The 20,356-nt window shown below is 42.4% G+C and overlaps 1 protein-coding gene and 1 pseudogene across 1 annotated transcript; both read left to right on the top strand.

The window, feature by feature from the left end:
* The first annotated feature begins 3,428 nt into the window (after positions 1–3,428).
* LOC133752639 (RBPJ-interacting and tubulin-associated protein 1-like) lies at positions 3,429–4,448 on the top strand (annotated as a pseudogene).
* A 5,503-nt stretch (positions 4,449–9,951) lies between these two features.
* TAF9B (TATA-box binding protein associated factor 9b) lies at positions 9,952–18,687 on the top strand. The gene is made up of 7 exons (XM_062184246.1): positions 9,952–10,108; positions 10,716–10,797; positions 11,112–11,248; positions 11,326–11,460; positions 13,305–13,380; positions 15,548–15,658; positions 16,696–18,687. Exons 1-7 carry the CDS (start codon positions 10,058–10,060, stop codon positions 16,857–16,859), a joined length of 756 nt encoding a protein of 251 aa, XP_062040230.1. The 5' UTR covers positions 9,952–10,057; the 3' UTR covers positions 16,860–18,687.
* The last annotated feature ends 1,669 nt before the right edge of the window (positions 18,688–20,356 follow it).

Below are 20,356 nucleotides of genomic sequence, written 5' to 3'. Positions count from 1 at the left end.
GTTAATGACAGATGGAAGGATACACATAACTGGATTAGGAAAGTAGGTAACCAAAATAGTGCATATTGTATAATATAAAGGAAAAAATATGGGATTAGGCATCATGGAGAACAGGATATATAAGCACATATGGAGACTGTACCTCTCAATCAAGTTTTTCTCATCTCACAATAAGATACCAATAGTAAGCTGAAAATAGCAGCTGTTGAATTAGTTTGGAGATTCCATATAAACAAACACATATTATTGAAAAGTTCCCTTGATTGCATGACAAAACTAAGTTACATTTCCTGACTCAGAGGCTGCAACTAAAATGTTCTATCAGCAAACAAAAAGGAAAATTTTGACAATAGAGGTGTTAGCCTCTTACACTGTATAGCTGAGTACAGTGTCTTACCAAAAATCACATTTTCTACAAGTTTATTACATGAAATAATGGCAACAACAAATGTCCCCCACTCCTCAGTTCTTAGGAACTTGGACTTGAAATAGAGTATCAAATTTTCTTCTTGGACCTTATGGAGATGTTAATAAAACTTCAGAAAACATAAAAGAAAGGATTGCTACTATTTTGTTGAAATACAAACAACAGTTTGCTTATCTTTGTTCATATTCAAGCAGGGAATGCAAATATAAATGTTGGCACATTCCATTCAGTTCATAAACTTTGTATCAGAGAAAATGGAATCCACGGAACAACATATCTTTTAATTTGTCCCTGGATGTTTTTCATAAGAAATAATAAAAATAAAATTCAAAACATCCTATTAGTTAACAGGAAATTGTTCTGATAACATGTAGTTAGGAGGAGCTGAAAGCATTATTTTCATATTTGGCCAAATATGAGTCCAACTTTTTTTTTAATTTTTTGACAGGCAGAGTGGACAGTGAGAGAGAGACAGAGAGAAAGGTCTTCCTTTTGCCGTTGGTTCACCCTCCAATGGCCGCTGCGGCTGGCGAGCTGCGGCCGGCGAACCGCGCTGATCCGATGGCAGGAGCCAGGTGCTTCTCCTGGTCTCCCATGGGGTGCAGGGCCCAAGCACTTGAGCGATCCTCCACTGCACTCCCGGGCCACAGCAGAGAGCTGGCCTGGAAGAGGGGCAGCCGGGACAGAACCGGTGCCCAGACCGGGACTAGAACCCGGTGTGCCGGCGCCGCAAGGCGGAGGATTAGCCCATTGAGCCGCGGCGCCGGCCGAGTCCAACATATTATGACAAACTCCTCTCACACCCTTGTACTGTGCTTTACATTTTTCCAATAGGACTTTATGTTTGGAGTATACATGCCAAGAAGTGGCATAGAAAAGAAGTGAGGATTTTTATTGTTAACTTGAGCTTGTTGAAAACCAGAGTGGCCCATGAATGAGAGTGAATAATTAGAACCAGGCTAAACTACATTTTGCAAAATAGGCAGCAAAGTATGGGCAGAACTATTGTCAGCAATTTCCAAATAACAAATAGTTGGTTAATGGTAGTATATATAATACTAAAAACCCAAATTCCCCACTCTGGAGAAGAATTTGAAGGATTTGATCTTCAGGAATAAACTGTTCACTTGAAGAATCAGCTGAAGAATTTGACCCACAAGAACAAATCGTTCGGTTGATCCAGAAAAATGAAAAGATCTTAACCTACCAAATGCACATAATTCTGCTAAAAAGGAATGCAATTTGTCTAACTGGAATATTGAATATTTCATAAGGAAAGTTTTTTGGTCACTGTCAATGTCCTTAAGTAATGCAGAAGTAGCACTTAATGAGATGTTTTTTGGGGCTAGCATTGGGGGGGGGGGCACCACCTGTAACACTGGCATCCCATATGGATGCCAGTTTGAGTCCCAGATGCTCCACTTCCAGTCCAGCTCTCTGCTAATGTGCCTGGGAAGGCAGTGCAATATGGTCCAAGTCTATGAACCCTTGCACACACATGGGGGACCTGGAGGAAACTCCCGGCTCCTGGCTTTAGTCTGGTCCAGCCTTGGCCACTGTAACCATTTAGGGGTTGGGCCAGTGGATGGAAGATCTCTCTCTTTCTCTCTCTGTAGCTCTGCCTTTCAAATAAATAAAATAAATCTTTAAAAAAACAGAGTTTTTTCTTACTGAAATGGAAGGAATAACCTACTTAAAACATGTGCCTACATAGTGGTTATTGTTCCTGACTAGAGGAAAAATGTTAAAGTGCTAGCCTACTGTAAATTCATATTTTCAAAATGTGGGACAAATGGTGGGCATTTTGTTAAGCAGCTTAGGAAGCCCTATCCCCTATCAGAGTCACTGGGTTTTTATCCTAGCTCAGCTTCTGACCCAGCTTCTTGCTAATGTGCACTGTGGGGTGCAGCAAATGATAGCTCAAGTAGTTGAGTCCTTGCCACCCAAATAGGCGACCAGGATTGAGTGTCCACCTCCTAGCTTTGGCCCAGCCTGGATGGGAAAAGAAAAATGTCTTTTACTTTGGAATTACATTAAGGAAGAGAATGGAGGGAAAAATATGTTAAAGGGGATTTATATGCTATTTCTCCAAAACTGAATCATAATATTCAAAGAGTCCATAAAGAGGCTAGAACAGGATTAACTGAGCCCAAATTGCTTGATGTTATCTGTAGGTTGCAACAAAACACTCATGCAGGAAAAAAAAAGACTGTCTTCAGAAATAAGACTGCTTCAGAACTAGAAAAAGAAAAAAAAAAAAAAAGTCACCAGAAGAGACATCCAAGTTAAACAGAACTTACTCATTTCTTCATATGCCTCACCCCTTTATCTGTAGTTTCACTTTCTGTGGTCTCAATTTCCATCAACAATGGTCCAAAATTATTAAATGGAAAATCCAAGAATAAATAATTCCTAAATTTTAAAGTGTGCACTCTTCTGAGCAGCATGATGAAATATCTTGCCCCATCCCACCAGGAATATCTTGCTCCATCCCACCAGGAATGTGGATCAACCCTTTGTCCAGCCTGTTCACACAGTATCATCCATGCTTGACACTTGGTAGTACTATTTTCATCATCTGATTAGCTGTCAGGGTATCACAGCGCTTGTGTTCAAGTAGCCCTTGTTTTACTTAATAATGGCCCTAAAACACAAAAGGTGTGATGCTGGCAATTCAAATGTGCCAAAGAAAAGCCATAAAGTGCTTCCATTAAGTGAAAAGGTATATGTTTATCATAAGTGTGTATGCATAGGAAAAAATGCAGTATACTCATATATAGTTCAGGACTCTGAAGTTTCAGGAATCGACGGGGGGGGGGTCTTGGAACATATTCCCCACAGATAAGAGGGGACTACTGTACTAAAATGTTAACTTATTTGGAGTTCAACTTCAATGTCACAAGTTCAAATTACTTCTGTGCTTTAAAACCTTTTTTTCCTGGGTGTCGGCGTGCACCCAACACCAGTCACTGGGGCCTGGCTGCCCAGGGTCACTTGGCCTATGCACGGTTCCCCAGGCAGTCAGAGATGCAGTGAGGTCCTCGGCCCTGGGGATTCTGCATTGAAGATCAACAGGGATTTGAGATGCAGTGTGTGCCACTGGTCCCCTGCCAAGTGGTCCAGACCAGATGGGAAGGAGGCTCTGAGGATTGTGTCCAATGCTTGTGAGCCAACATGCTCAGCTATATAGGTGTGACCTACACGTGCCACTTCACCTTTAGTGTTTCATCAACTGGCTGTGATCAAAACTACTTCACAAGGCTTCTGAGAGGATTAAATAAGACTATGCCTGCCAAGCTCTTTGCATATGGGAGCCCTGGAGGCAGGGCCTGGTGGATAGAGCACACCTGTCATCACCTGGGACTGCAAATCGCATGAAGCCCCCCATGGAGCTGACTGTCAGTGAGATGCAGGCTCTCCACCTTCAGCACCCCTGAAGCCGCTGCAGAGGGCAGAGCGGCAGGTCAAGGCCAGAAAGTCATATGAGATGAGATTCTCTTTGGCAGCCCTTCAGGCACCCAGCTCCCACCCCAATAGATTTTGACCCACTCTGAGTGGAGAAGGCCAACACGACCAGAAGAGTGGGTGCAGGGGCTTCCCAGGCCTCAGGAGCTAAGGAAACCTGTGAGACTATCCTGTGCAGGGACAACATCTTAAGCCTCACACCTCACACCAGGGAAGAACAAGTAGACTGCTCAGCCACAATCTATCTTACTGTGAGTTGCTCTTTGGCTCCCGGCCCAAAGGCAGCAGCTGGGAGGCCCCAAGGATGGTGAAGGGGAACACTACAAAATTGCATATTCTTTTCTGGACACTGCCAGCTACTGCCAGGGCAGCCATTCACCCCACTCCAGGAGCCACCCACCCGACTGGTACCCTGAAGTCCAGGGAGGCAGCAGATTCCTGGAAGATGTCCCTGAGTGGGTTTGGCTCCCCATGCCCTCAGAGGTGGACCCATTCCTGTTCCCTCATCCATCTCAGTGTTCCCAGCACTGTTCACTTGGCCCCCTGTGCCCGTTGACAAATGGACCTCACAATCCCTGTCCTTCCATGTCAGAGATGACCTTCTAGAGTCCCCTGGTGATGCCCAAGGCTCTCTCAATTTAATGTTTCAGTGTCAGTAACTCTCCAAAGAGAGGGAATACCCAGAAACCAAAGCACCTTTGGAAATGAGGATCATTCATCAGGTTTGCCCATGGGGTCCTGGTGAGGGGCACGGCCCCTGGCAGGGATCATCCAAGTACACCAGCAGCATATTGTGGGCATTGGAGAAGCCCCATAGGGTTCTCTGCCTTTTCACCCCCTGATATATATTTGGGCACCATCACTTGAGTAGTGTCTCTACAGCCATGTGTCAATCACACTTCAAATCAACACCAACCCAGGGGCCTTCCACATCCTCTCCATCCCATGAGGTGGTTTTGCTGCCAAGTTCCTTCCCCTCCTTCAAGCCAAGTTTTATTTCTTATTTTTCTAAAGATTTATTTATTTATTTGAAAGGCAGAGGCAGAGAGAGAGAGAGAGAGAGAGGTCTTCCATCCACTGGTTCACTCCCCAGATGGCCGCATCGGCCGGAGCTGAGCCAATCTGAAGCCAGGAACCAGGAGCTTCTTCTAGGTCTCCCAGGTGGGTGCAGGGGCCCAAGCACTTTGACCATCTTCCACTGCTTTCTCAGGCCATAGCAGAGAGCTATGGAGAGCAGTGGAGCAACCGGGACCCAAACCAGCACCCACATGGGACTGTGGTCAGCAGCCTTACCTGCTACACCACAGCGCCAGCCCCAAGCCATGCTTTCTGCTCAGAATTAGTTTCCAGCTGAGTCTGGAAGCCTCAGAGGAATTATGCAACCTACATGCAGACTACAGGGAGCACAAGAGCATCTGGGTGAACATGTTTTCATTTTAATAGTCATGTGGGTTTTTGTTTTCATGTATTAAATATATTAGTAGCTCATTAGAAAAGAATATAAATAAACCTTCTCCTGTGAGAGCACTTTAACTTATGATGGCATCCAATGTATTTCAGATTTTTAAAAAATGATAGGCTTTTTGGTCATGGACACCCGATATTGATGATATGTTGAGGAGATGAACTTGGGAGGGTGAAGTTATCAAGTTACCAAGTTATCAAGCCTTTTGCTCTTGTCCCTTTATCTCTATGCTCCCCTATCTCTGTCTCTATGGTAACTGGTATCCTGGTAAGGACAGATCCACCTGCATGGCTAGCTGTCTACAGCCCTGTTATGTAATGGTTTGGCTCCAGACCACTATTGTCAGTAAGCCCACATAAACAACTGCGGGGACATGGCTAGATGTGGCTGCTTGCGGCTATGTGGCTGTGTGGCTGTATGTGGATGTCTCTGTGTGGATGTCCCACTGCCACCATGGACACAAAGGCGGCTATCTCTTGTGACCCCACTACTAGGAACAAGCAGCTGTTCCTTGTGCATTTCTCACTGCCACGGTGAGGAAGGGAGAAATAAACCCACAAATGACTCTGAGTTGTTCTCTGACCTGTCGGAATCTGGATCTGCTTGTCCTGGGCCCTATGCTCCTGGAACACATGATGCGTAGATAGAAAGGACCCTAATAGGTGGTCTACTAAGACAAGCATCTAGTTTTAATGGACAGTTTTGGAGAACCAGGAACTAATTCCCACAAGTCTAAAATCCTGCTTCTCCTCATAAGCAAATTCTAAATGTCCCATACTCGCTTTTTTGAAAGGACATTTAACTCAGTGTCATCACACTGGCATGACATCATGCTAGTCTTCTCTGTATCATTCCAATTTTAGTATATGTGCTGCCGAAGCGAGCACATGGCACGACATCAGAAAGCAGTTAAATGTGTTCTTGATAAGAGCGGAGACGAATACCACAAGTGAATATTACATTTGCTTATATTGCTTGACCACTATATAAAAGAAAGGTGTCCAAAAGCTGCAAGCAGTTCAAAGAAGTATTACTGGAAAAGAAACAGAGGGAGTAAAAATATCCAACTGTACCATGTGACCAAAAGAAACAAGTCATTGCTAATTGTTTATGAAATACAGGTAACAGCTATTTAGTTTGTCTTGTACTTACATTTTCCTTTTTAAAGGTTGAGATTTATGTGTATTAAGAATGCAAAATAAAGGACAGCGTTGTGGTATAGCAGGGAAAGACGCTGCTTTTGATGGTGACATCCCATATGAGCACTGGTTCGTGTCCTGGTTGCTCCACTTCCAATCCAGCTCCCTGCTAAGGAGCCTGGGAAAGCAGCAGAAGATGGCCCAAGTGCTTGGACCCCTGCTACCCTTGTGGGAGACCTAGAAGAAGCTCCTGGCTCCTGGCTCCAGCCTGGCCCAGTGCTGGCAATTGTGAGCATCTGGGGAGTAAACCAGTGGGTTGATGGAAGGTATTTCTCTCTCTCTCTCTCTCTCTCTCTCTCTCTCTCTCTCTCTCTCTCTCTCTTCTCTCTCTGTACCTCTGACTTTTTTTTTGACAGGCAGAGTGGACAGTGAGAGAGAGAGACAGAGAGAAAGGTCTTCCTTTGCCGTTGGTTCACCCTCCAATGGCCACCGCGGTAGGCGCGCTGCGGCCGGCGCGCTGCGGCCAGCGCACCGCACTGATCCGAAGGCAGGAGCCAGGTGCTTCTCCTGGTCTCCCATGGGCTGCAGGGCCCAAGCACTTGGGCCATCCTCCACTTCATTCCCGGGCCATAGCAGAGAGCTGGCCTGGAAGAGGGGCAACCAGGACAGAATCCGGCGCCCCAACCGGGACTAGAACCCAGTGTGCCGGCGCCGCTAGGCGGAGGATTAGCCTGTTGAGCCACGGCACCGGCCACCTCTGACTTTTAAATAAACAAATAAATCTTTTTAAAAAATAATGCACAATGGCCAGCATTGTGGCTCAACAGGCTAATCCTCCACCTTGCGGCACCAGCACACCGGGTTCTAGTCCCAGTTGGGGTGCTGGATTCTGTCCCGGTTGCCCCTCTTCCAGGCCAGCTCTCTGCTATGGCCTGGGAGTGCAGTGGAGGATGGCCCAAGTGCTTGGGCCCTGCACCCGCATGGGAGACCAGGAGAAGCACCTGGCTCCCGGCTTCGGATCAGCGGTGTGCCGGCCGCGGCGGCCATTGGAGGGTGAACCAATGGCAAAGGGAGACCTTTCTCTCTGTCTCTCTCACTGTGCACTCTGCCTGTCAAAAAAAAATGCACAATGACATGACTTAAAATATAAATTCACAAGAGTCAAAATAAATCACTGTGACAAAGGACACAAATATTATAAAAAGTGGTTATTTCTTCTCACACATTAATTAGTCCTACTATTAGTTACCACCAATTGTCACTATTAACTAGTCTATTGTTTTATTTAGATAATAGCACTTATATAACAGAGAAGTAAAAAACAAAAACAGTTTTTTGTTTTTTAAGATTTAGTTATTTATTTGCAGGGCAGAGTTAAACAGAGGGAGAGACAAGAGAGAAAGAGGGAGATCTTCCATCTGTTGGTTCATGCCACAAATGGCTGCCAGGCCAAAGCCAGGAGCCTAGAACTCCATCTGAGTCTTCTTGTGGGTGGCAAAGCCCAAGCACTTTGGGCCATCTTCTGCTGTTTTCCCAGAGCTGAATCAGAAGTGGAACAGCCAGGACTCCAACCAGTGCTCATATGGATGCCGATGTCACAGGCAGTGTTTTAACCACTGGGCCACAATGCCAGCCCCTAGAAAAATCTTTTACATAAATGTTATCACACTGTGCACCTTATTTGTGTCAGCACCTACGATGTATATCTTTGTGCATTACAAGGACATGTTATTGGGAAGGCCATGCAGATGAGAGCAGTAATTTGAGTGTGTTCCACAGTGGAAAGAAGAAAAAAGCATATAGTTTCAAGAGAACATTGATTTTCAAGTAATTACACATATATAACAGACATATATATTATGTGGCTTTCTGAGGGTTGGCTTTACCTTGTTTTTGTATCTAGTACAGCTGTGTCCAGTTGGCTCTCTAAAGCTTGGTCACCCTAGGATTACAGTACATTTGGGTGAGGGAAATGTACTATTTGTAAATTGCATAAACAAGAAACTGCTAAACAGTGGTGCCTTCTGTGAAAGCAAAATGAAAGGCTGGAACAGGTGAAAGAGCCTTGCTTTTTCCTAAATTTTTTTTTTAATTTTATATTGTTTACTACTCAAACGAGGAACATCATTAACTAGTTTCACACAGAAGTTGGCCATGGAGAAGATGGAGAAAGGCGTTCTTGGGAAGAGGGAACGCATGTTCCCACTGGAAACAATGTATTGGGAACACGTGGTTCTTGGGGCAGGGGTTAGGGGTGCGGAGGGGTGCTGCTGATCAAACTCAAGATGGCTTCCTGGAGCAAAACCGAGTCTGAAGACTCCTCTGAGGTAAACCACTCTCCAAAACTGAAGGGTCTACTAAGCCTGGGAAATCAGTATGAATTTGTGTGTGAGTGTGAGAGAGGGAAAGATAAGGGGAGCCATTGGAGGGCTTTAAGGAAGTCAAAATTTAATGTGTGGTTGTACGAAAAATGGAGGAGCACTCTGAGCATTTGGGGGGTCAATTTCGGTAATTTCAGTAAGGCAGTTGGCTTGGACTTGTTATCGTGGTAGAACTGGGCAGAGATTCGGAGAGAGATCTCCCTAACTGAACTTGTTGGTGTGTGGACGCTGAGGGAAAGCAGCAACATGGCTGCCTTCTCCATTTGCCGTCTAAGATGGCAGATGGAAGGGCATTCATTGGTAGATGCAGAAAAGTAAGAAAGCGTTCTCTGAGTCATTTTAAGCCAGATGGTTGGCTGATACGTATTTCTTGAAAGTTACTCAGGCTAGATGGACAGTTCTTAAAGTGATTCTAGTGAGGGCGGTTGTGGCGGCATCTGTGAGGTAAGGAAGGACTCTGTGAGAGTCTCCTTTGGGACTGAAAGGAAGCTGCTGAGGACCACGGGCTGGAGCTGGAGGGGCTCCAGGAGGACCCGTGATGCCCGTCAAAGGCTTTAGCCTTTCCTGTGATAAGAGCTAACCAAAGTCCTATTGTGTGGAGAACCAGGCAGGATGGCCAAACTTAGGAAATTTGAAACCAGGACACCCTACTAAATTTGAATGTCAGATCCACAACTAAATCTGTAGTATAAGTATAGCCCAAGCAATGTTGGGGATATACTTAACACTACAAGCATGCTCATGGTTGACGTGAAGTTCAAATGTACCTGGGTTCTGTTTGATCACGGGAGCCTAACGCTGGGGCAGGTGGGAGCAGGAAGGGGCCACGGTGGTGGCAGGGGAGATACGAGGGTGGCTCGTGTGGTGCCCTTTGCTGGTGACCAGCAGTAAGAACAGCTTCTCGGCACTCTTAAGTCATTCAGCTCCCGGAAGTGTTCCCCAGGGAAGGCTCTCCCGCTTCTTGCCATCCACCCGATCCAGCTCGTTCTCTCCGCTGTCTGGGGCGCCCGAGAGTGGCTCTAGGCTGTCGCGGCTTCCCAGAGGCAGCGCCTGAGAACTGGCTGCCCGGCCGGCCGCGGGCGGGGGAGCTAACCCCGCCTCCCGGCCCCCGTAGGGGTGGAGCCAGAGCGAGGAGACCGCGAGTAGCCCGCTCTCCCCGGATGACGAGTGTCAGGATAACATGGAGTCGGGCAAGATGGCGCCTCCCAAGAACGCTCCGAGAGATGCTTTGGTAAGTGCGAAGGCTGAGAGGCGGGGCGCGGAGCCCGGCGCGGCAGGGCACCTGTGAGGCAGGCCCAGGCTGAGGGCCCGAGCGCGAGCTCGCGCGCTGGCTTCCTTCCAGCCGGGGCGGCCGGCGGCAGAGCGTGATGACGGTTCGCCTCGGACCCCGAGGAGCTCTCCTGCCGCCCCGGCCGAGCCCAGCTGGAGGGTAGCAGTTCAACCGAGTTTACTGGCCGGCCGCCCGATTTTATCTCCTGGGCCGCGGGCCCCCGCCGCCCAGTCCGCGAGCCCTGGGTTCTGATAGTGGCTTCCCCCACTGCCACATGGAAAATGACAACCAGCTGGAGCCACCCCTACCTCCTCTGGGAACGCCAACCCTGGCCTTTTTTCTTTCTCAGAGCCCTCAGCCCCGCTAAAATAAAATAAAATAGAAGGTTTTTGGCAAGAGTGTATGACGTGATTTGGGTGATCACTGACACTTGTTAGCACAATCAGGAGCAGGAGTTTGAAACCCGGGGAAGGGGGTCCTTGTCTCATAATTATAAATACTAGCTTCTGTCCAGCCTTAATTTCTGATACCTGGATTATGCATCTGGCATTTCTGTTGGACTCCACAGGTGATGGCACAGATCCTGAAGGATATGGGAATCACAGAGTATGAACCGAGGGTCATAAATCAAATGTTGGAATTTGCTTTCCGTAAGTTCACAAAACACCAAAAACTGGTCTGACTTGTGAATTTGAAAAGCTTGTGTTATTGTAAGAACATTTTCAACCAAATTATGTTAGCAGTTATAATCACAGAACTCAGCCTAAAGCCGTTAAAAAAAAAAAGGAACTAAATATAGGAGACAAGATACTGTGATACCTGTTAGAAATTGATCACACAGGTAGGACAATTGGCTTTCAAAACCATAATTCATAAACTTTTTAGAAATTAGTAGAACCTTTTATTAAGGCAGTAAATATTGAATTATCTTCATGTTTAAGAAAAAATTGTTTTGTTATTAAAGGATATGTGACTACAATTCTGGATGATGCAAAAATTTATTCAAGCCATGCTAAGAAACCTAATGTTGATGCAGATGATGTGAGACTGGCAATCCAGTGTCGTGCTGACCAGTCTTTTACCTCTCCTCCTCCAAGAGATGTGAGCAAACATTTATTTGAAGTTAAATTTAATTAACATTTAAAAACTATAGTTCTAATAAGGATTTTTTTCTTTAGTTCTTACTGGATATTGCAAGACAGAAAAATCAGACCCCTTTGCCACTAATTAAGCCATATGCAGGACCCAGACTTCCACCTGATAGATACTGCTTAACAGCTCCAAACTACAGGCTGAAGTCCTTAATTAAAAAGGTAAGAATGTTTAAAAAAAAGTATTCCTTTTTTTAAAAACGTAGAATACAAGGGGAATCTGTAGAAAGCAAATTCTTGTATCCAGTGCAGATTAAAGGTTAGGATAATTTTTAAAATGTATTTTTTTTTTAAAAAAACACAGAGACAGGGAGGTCTTCCATCCAGTGGTTAACTCCCTCAAATGCCCACATCAACTTAAGCTAGACCAAGCTAAAACCAGGAGCTGGGAACTCCATCTTGGTCTCCCACAGGTGTGCCAAGGACCAAAGTATTTGAGCTGCTTTGTCCCAGGGTGCGCATTGGCAGGAAGCTGGCATTGGGAATAGAGCCAGGACTTGAACCCAAGCACTCAGACATGAGAAGCAGGCATTCAAGTGACAACTGCTACTCTAAATACCCACCCCCAAATTAAAGTCAGATAATTTACTAGAATGTAGGTTTTTTTTTTCTAATTTTTAAAACTAAAAGGAACTTTTAAGTGTTCACATAACCCAACATTTTTATTTTTTTAATATCAGGAAACTGAACCTAAACACATTTATTAGAGTTAGTAACAAAGCTAGGACTGATTCTCAGTTCCTCTAATTTCCAAACTTTCAACTATACCATAATTTTCTAGTGAGGCCTGATAACAGAGTGAATGATACACCATTAGGAATTGAGCCTGCTTTCTGAAATACAACCACAGACTCTCCCACCACTGAAAAAGTCTCCTCCCCACCCCCATTAGGTGGTTTTTATTTTCTGTTCTGTTGTTTTTGCTTTAACACATTGACTAGTGAAGATTAAAAATCAAGGGGCCAGCATTGTGGCACAGCAGGTTAAGCTGTGGACTGCGACGCCAGCATCCCATATGCACTCTGGTTCAAGTCCCAACTGCTCTGCTTCTGATCCAGCTCCCTATGAATGTGCCTGGGAAAGCAGAGGAGGATAGCCTAAGTGCTTGGATTCCTGTACCCATGTGAGAGTCCAGGAAGAAACTCCTGGCTTCAGATAGGCCCAGCTCTGGCTGTTGCAGCCATTTGGGGGGAGTGAACCAGCAGATGGAAGAACTCTCTTTTTGTCTCTCCCTCTCTCTGCACCTCTACCTTTCAAATAAATACATCTTAAAAAAAAAATGCCACAGCTGGCCCGATCTGAAGCCAGGAGCCAGGAGCCTCTTCCAGGCTACTATACCACAGCACCAGCCCCTAAATACATCCTTTAAAAAAAAGATTAAAAATCACAAGGAAGTCAGCTGTTAAGCCCATTCAAATAAGACTCTACGTTAAATATTGTAAAGGCCGGCCGGCGCCATGGCTCAACAGGCTAATCCTCCGCCTTGCGGCACCGGCACACCGGGTTCTAGTCCCGGTCTGGGCACCGATCCTGTCCCGGTTGCCCCTCTTCCAGGCCAGCTCTCTGCTGTGGCCAGGGAGTGCAGTGGAGGATGGCCCAAGTGCTTGGGCTCTGCACCCCATGGGAGACCAGGAGAAGCACCTGGCTCCTGCCATCGGAACAGCGCAGTGCGCCGGCCGCAGCGCGCTACCGCGGCGGCCATTGGAGGGTGAACCAACGGCAAAAGGAAGACCTTTCTCTCTGTCTCTCTCTCTGCCTGTCAAAAAAAAAATATTGTAAAGGCCATATATATTTTTCTACTATGTTTATATAAACACATACATTATGTTTATGAAATTCCTAGTTTGAATGTTGGATTTGGAACATTGATAGAATAAAAACAGGACATTCTTGTTGCCATGGCTTATCCATTAGTAATTCACCACAATCCTCTTTTCACTCTTGGGTAAGTTTAAATGTCAAAGCTTTAACAACATTAAAGCTAGTTTGTTTCTTGAATCCCCTAGGGACCTAACCAAGGCCGACTAGTTCCACGATTAAATGTTGGTGCTGTCAATAGCAGGCCTGCCACTCCTACTGTAGGTAAGTGAGAGAGGGAAATAACTTTTCTAACTGGTAAAGAAGTGCCTCAGCTCTTGGTTTTGAACTATAATCTTAAGTTAAAAGGTAAGTCAGAAGTTCCTATATGTGTGTTGCCATTGATAATTTTATTTGTCCTCTAGTAAAACAACCAGATTTCAAAATGAGAAAGCCACAAGGAATATCTGATCCCAAGTAGGTATGAAATTGGGCACTGCTCAGCACTGTTGGTATAAACTGTGATACCAGAAACAGCTGTTTACTCTCAGCCACATTCTGTTCGCCTTCTATGTAAATAGAATTGGCCAGCGCACTCATGGCAATAGCCTATTTATTATCAAAAATTAATTTGACCAAATTGGTGAGAATGCAGTTGAAAGATGATTAAAATGGACAGCTTAAGGAGGTCAAAGAAAAAAATAATTCTGTGTTTAATGCATATTATTGATTGTCCTCTGTTGATCATTGGGAGCCCCTCCAGGCTGTGTTCTGCGTCTTTTTTGACAGAGCTGCATCACAGCTCCACAGTGTGAGCATTTTTTTCTGACACAAGATGTTCTGAGCCTATCTTAAATTTTCCTGCCCTGTTCCTAGAACCAGCCACTTATGCAACCTTAAAAATTTTTTAAATGAGCCTTGTAAATCGTAAGAGAATCTACACTATTTAGTTTTAAAGCCTAAACTCCATACCTAATTAGCATGTCCTTCTGGTAATAGTGAAGAAAAAAAATCTACCTACTCTGAATTTTCTTTTCTTGACAAAATAAAATACTTACATTGCTTCATTAAGCTTCACCGAATTCTTTGGAGTGCTCTTTTGTTTTTTTTAAGTTCCCCTTAATCTTTTATTTTTAATGTTGGAACACATGTATTCATCATATAAAAATGCAGTCAGAGAAACTATTATTTCTAAAAAGTTTTTGTTCTATTACTTAGAACAAAAAACGGAGCACTCTTTAATACGTGGGAAGACTTGCCTAAGGATGGTGATGTGTTAGAGTAAGGTCTCACCTTCTAGGTCTGAGAGAGAAACACTAGAACCCATTTCTGGGTACCTTTATTTTCAGCAACTCTATCCCTGAATGGACTGCTGCTTCCAGGAAGAAGGGACGTATGTAGGGCCTGCATCCCAAAGGAAAAATTGGAAACAGACATGTTTCCATAAATCTGTTTGTTGAGAGAGCAATGACATCAGTGTTGCTATTAAGTCTTGGAGTCTTGCAAAATTCACTCATTAAGCAAACATTTGTTGAGGGCCTATTAGGAGCAAAACACAAGAGCAGTGTGCACACAAGGCTAAAACATGTTAACCAAGGTTTATAATCTTGTAAATGAGATAAGGTATTAATAAGACAACTCCTATGATAACATGTTAAGAAAATTTCAGAGGCAGGAGGTAGGATTTTGACGAAGCAAATCAAGGAAAGTTTTCTAAAGGTACCTCAAGGTAGAATTTAGATCATCGATGAAAGATTTAGACTAGATTTCCTTCAAGATGCTTGACTGCTTAAAAAGTCTCTGAACATAGAAAAGCAGTAAATTTTTCATGCCTACCTAGCAACCTCAAAGATTAGTTGCTTTTGTTACATGTGTGTTGGTTTAGCTTCTTGGGCACAGTGGGCATCTTTCAATTCTCAGCAAGTGACAGAGATTAAAAGTGCCACCTAAGGTAATTAATAAAAAGCTTTGGTCTTTATTCTGGTATCTTATTCAAACTCTTAACTTCTTGGCTTCATGTAGCTAAAACTCAGTGCTTACTGTATTCCAGATGCTGTGTGAAGAGCTTTACATGGAGTGTTAATGCTCACAAGACTTATGAAATGGGTACTATTATCTCCATTTTACAGATGAGAAAACTGAGATACAAAAAGATTAAATCTTTTTCCCAAGAACACTGAGCTAATGGGGTATTAGAGCTTGAATTCAAACTCAAGCAGGTAGGCCTCACAGCCTACATTCTTTACCACCACACTATTACTGAATTTTGTAGCACCTAAACAACCTTGTACACTTTTAAAAAATTACTTTGCTCTTAATTCTAATGATTTTTTTCTCATTTTTCATTGGCTTCCTGTGCTTTGAAGGTAGTATCTGGCAAGCTAAAGAGTTCAGAATATAAATCTGTATAGTAAGTCATCTAACTAACATGGTCTGTTAATTATAACCACAGCAACCCCACAAACAGTGTCTGTCCCAAATAAAGTTGCAACTCCAGTGTCAATGACAAGCCAAAGATTTACAGTGCAGATTCCACCTTCTCAGTCCGCACCTGTCAAACCAGGTAACATGATTGGGGCGGGGAGTAAAATTTGTGAATAATATACAATTTTATAACAGTCTGTGTTCCTATAGAAAGAATTAAATTGTTTTAATGTCACTGAAGGGTGGCCATAAAATTGTGTATCTGGTTTCTTTAGAGGGGTCTATGAACCCTTTAAAAAGTATGTGCAGTTTTACACAGATGTGGAGAAGGGAGAGTATTTAGCATGCTTATCAGATTCTCAACGTTGTAAACTAGAAAAACGGTAGGATCTACAAATCTAAGGCATCTTCAGGGAAAAACATATAAGGCAGAAGCTTAAGAAAATACTACAAGTTAGTGATGAGTATGTGTGTGCAAACCAGAACACAAACTCAAATGCAAATTATACCTTTACTCTCTGCATAGGAGACTGATATATATATATATATGCATGTATGTGTGTATACATGCACAAATATATATATATTATATATATATAATATGTACACATATATATATACACAGGGTTGGGATAATTTAAGTAGAATTCTATTAAAGCATAGTTTACTAATGCATGTTTATATTCCACATCTTCTGAAAGCTAACTGCATAAATAACTCCTATAAAATATTGGCCTGTAGGAGAAGCTTGATTCCTGACCTTGAATAAGGTGTCTTTAGTATGTTACATGATGAATTCAATATACTGTTTTCCATGACTAAGTCCTAATTAAAATTTTAGGTAGTTAGGTTAAAATGTAACAGAATCTCTTTAACCTCATACTAAATATGTTTAAGTAGATTTAGTCTTTCTGTATACACAAATCAGAACATTACATTGTACTCCATAAATATTATAAACTATTATTTGTCAATTATAAGTAAACAATAAAGATTTAACATTTTAATTCAACTCTTAATGTGGTATAATTACCTGTTTCTTCTATAATATAGTTGCACCTTGTGCTATTTAAATTGATTTTAGAATTATATTTGGCTTTCTTATATACTTTTTACCATGTTTTTGATTCTGGCTAATTCATAGTTTGTGGGGGCTTTTTTCCCCTCTGTTTACAGTTCCTGCAACAACTTCAGTTCCAAATGTTCTGATTAATCCTTCAATGATTGGGCCCAAAAATATTCTTATTACTACCAACATGGTTTCATCACAGAACACGGCCAATGAATCAAACCCACTGAAGAGAAAACATGAAGATGACGATGACAATGATACTATGTGAATATAGTCTAGACTAGATGCAGTTCAAAAGTGAAGTTGTTTTTGAGCCCAGAATACTGAAATAGAGCATTCTGTATCTTAAGTTTTGTCTTAGAAGAATGTAGCTGCAATGTTTTTCACATTAATTGAAACTGTTGGTGTTCTTTAATAAGAGTACAATTTTTAATTGGGCTTCAAGTACTTGTTTCTGAATAGTTTCATTAATGTGGAGGCCTACTATGGCAATTTTATTTGTGAAAGCAGATTTCCACCATGTATCACTGACAGCAGAACTTACATTTGTTTCTACTGCCTGGTCAGTAGACTAATTTTTAACAGCATAATTTCTAATCCACATTTAAATACTACTTTCTTTTGTAAGGTAAAATAGTCACTTTTACTGTCACTAACTTTTTTGACCAAATTTCTCAATTTAAGGAACATTTTTGGATAGGGCAGATTTAGAAGGATTACAGATCCATTTTGATTGTATTTAAGTTGCTTCTTGGTCCTAACTTACCACCTCAACTCCCTTTCTAGATTCCATTCATTTTCTATACCCTTACCCTGTAAGTTTGTTTTTCCTTGTTGCTCTTAAATTTAAAAGGCCATAACTGGAATTTTAAAAATCATTCCTGATAACACAGATAATTGTCATTTTCATATTTTGAAAATATGCTCTGCAAGCCTGATGGTCTGTGGTTCACTTTAACCTGAAGATTTGCATTTGCTCCTTGTTTTTCACTCCAGACCAGAGCAGTTGGGCTTTATCCCTTGCCTTTATGCCTGTTGAGCTTTACTCTGCTTTGACAGGTAGTTCTGGATCACTTACATTTGTTTCACTGTAGTATTCCAAGTTGATAACTCCACCATATTTCACATTTCTAAATTTAACAAAGAGAGGCTATAAGCTTAAAATCTGCCATGATAAGTATTTACACTGGACCTAGGCAAAACCACTGAAGAGCATTTTCTTGTTTTCTACCACATGCATACATGCTTTAATCACTACTGCTTGAACACTCCTATTGGTCTAATTCAGTTCATATTTTTAGCTTGTAGCTGAGGATGTCACATATAAGGGATCAAACCTGGAAGTAGACTCTAATGGTTCTCCTTCCTCTGTAATGCCAATAAGGAAAACAAAGTAGTTTGATGCAACTTACATTTAGGTGCACTCCGCATAGGTTTGCTAGTAATGTAATAATCCTGCTTTCCATTTGTACACATCTAACAATCTTATTGGGAAAGATTGCAGAGCTCTTGAATATAGGCAGCCCTTGTTTTTGTTTAGTTTAAGTTCAGTGTAGAAAAACCTGCAAACTTCTCTGAAATAGAATTTCGTAACGTAATTTAGAATTTGTAGCTAAGGATCCTCAAAACTTAAATGTAAGTTTTATCTTAGGATGGTACTTGATACATCTAAGAGAGTCTCATCAGAGAGAAATGTCTCAGCACAGTTTGAATGTTTTTGGATGTTCAGGGAAGATATTAAACTTAACAAATCTGATCGACACCATAGGAGAGAACTGTTCATTATGTAGCATAGGATGTCATTACTTGAATGTTCTCAGGGAGGCAGCATGTTAGAAGGTCTAGGTTCTAGTCCTGGCTCCATCATTTACCAACTGTGTGACCTTACTTCACCTCTGAGCCTTGTTCTCTTCACTAGTAATAGGAAAGTAACACCTACCCTGCCTACCTCACAGGGATGTTGTGAGGGTATAACTGGTGTACATGAAAGTTCTTTCAAAGCTGTAAAATGCTATATACCTATAAGGGATTATTATTATTGTTCCGGGGTTATTAATAAAACTTTGAGCAAATCAGTGATCTTTCATTTTTGACTAAAGGGATTCAAGGAAAATGAACAAGACCAAAGAATTCTGAAGGCAATAAAGCAATTGAGGTTTATTCAGTGGATGAACTGATCATAAAACAAGACTTGAAAGCTTTTATTTGGAATCAGTATGTGGCTCACCATAGTGAAGCGAAAATGAGTGAAAGAATATGGGTTTAAATATGTTCAAAAATATCACATGCTATCTTTAGAGGAAATTTATGCTTCTAAAAAATGACACATTTAATTTAGGTTACAATCTGGGTGTTCTTTCACTTAGCAGGTCAGACCGTAATGAGTTTGCTGTTTGACACAGACACTGCTTTATCTTGCACATCTTCCCAAATCTAGCTGTAAGAATGATTTCAGGCAGCTCTCTTGGCCTCCAGCCTCTAGGTGGAATTTTAAGAGATGTACTTAACAGTGACTTGAGTGAGGACACTGTCATCTTAAGTGCTTCCCTTTGCAACAAGCAAGAAACAAGTGTCTATGATCTGAGTATGAGCACAGGAATACAGCCAGCATGTAGTAAGACTGGAAGACGTGATGCTCTCTAAGGTCTAAGGGATCCAAACTGAAGGGAAGGTCTCAAGTCATAGGAAAGAAAACACTAAGCAGAACAGCAGGTACTGAGCAATATTTGTAAAATGCCACCACTTACATGTCAATGTAGGTGTAGGTAGATATACACATAGATTTTCCATTTGCATTAAGTAGCTCTAAATAAGCTAAAGAACACAATGAATTCTTCATTTATTACTTGGAGATTGACATTTTTTTTCTATAAACAGGCATACATATGAGGGAACTTTTAAAAAGTGTGTGAGAAAATGGGATAAAAAGATTGAATGGGGCAGGCACTTGGTCTAATGGTTAAGATGCCCACATCAGGGGTCAGCACTATGGCACAACAGGTTAAGTTGCCACCTCTAGTGGTTGCATCCCATATGGGCTCCCTGCCAAAGAGACTGGGAAGGCAGTGGCTGATGGCTCAAGTGCTCGGGCCCCTCTCACCCATGTGGGAGACCCAGAGGAAGCTCCTGGCTCCTGATTTATGCCTGGCCTTGTAGACATTTGGGGAGTGAACCAGTTGATGGAAGATCTGTGTCTCTCCTTTCTCTAACTTTGCATTTCAAATTAATAAAGAAATCTTTTATAAAAATGGCCACATCCATGTCACAGTACTGGGCTCAATACTTCATTCTAGCTCCTTTCTCCAGCTTCCTGCTGTTGCAGACACTGGGATGCAGCACCAACAGCTCAAGTAACTTGGTTTCTGCCACCCACATGAAAGACCTGAATTAAGTTCCTAGCTCTGTCTCTGCCTCAAAAAAATTTTAAGAGATGTTTATTTTGGCACAAGAAATTTAAATTTGTAGTTTTTTCACAATACATATTTTCTATGAACTGTTGTTAAGTCCCTCATATATTGTCTGGGAGTTAAAGTCAGTTTACAAAGGCTATACCTTTGCAGTACTTTATCAATAAATTATAATTCTATATTAAGTCAGAAAGCCCTTCTCTGCACTATTCTAACTTATATAGTTGTAAGTTATTTGTTTTCCACATCTTCTTTAACTAGGGCATAAATTCCTTTAGGATAAAAGTGCTACTTTGTTTCCTCAGTCATACCCTGAGCACATAATTGGTACTCAAATATCTGGCTAATTCCCAAGACT

The sequence above is a fragment of the Lepus europaeus genome, chromosome X (assembly GCF_033115175.1).
Source record: "Lepus europaeus isolate LE1 chromosome X, mLepTim1.pri, whole genome shotgun sequence".
Lineage (NCBI taxonomy): Eukaryota > Metazoa > Chordata > Mammalia > Lagomorpha > Leporidae > Lepus > Lepus europaeus.
The sequence above is the reverse complement of the archived record's forward strand: the minus strand, read 5'-3'. Positions and strand labels throughout refer to the sequence as shown.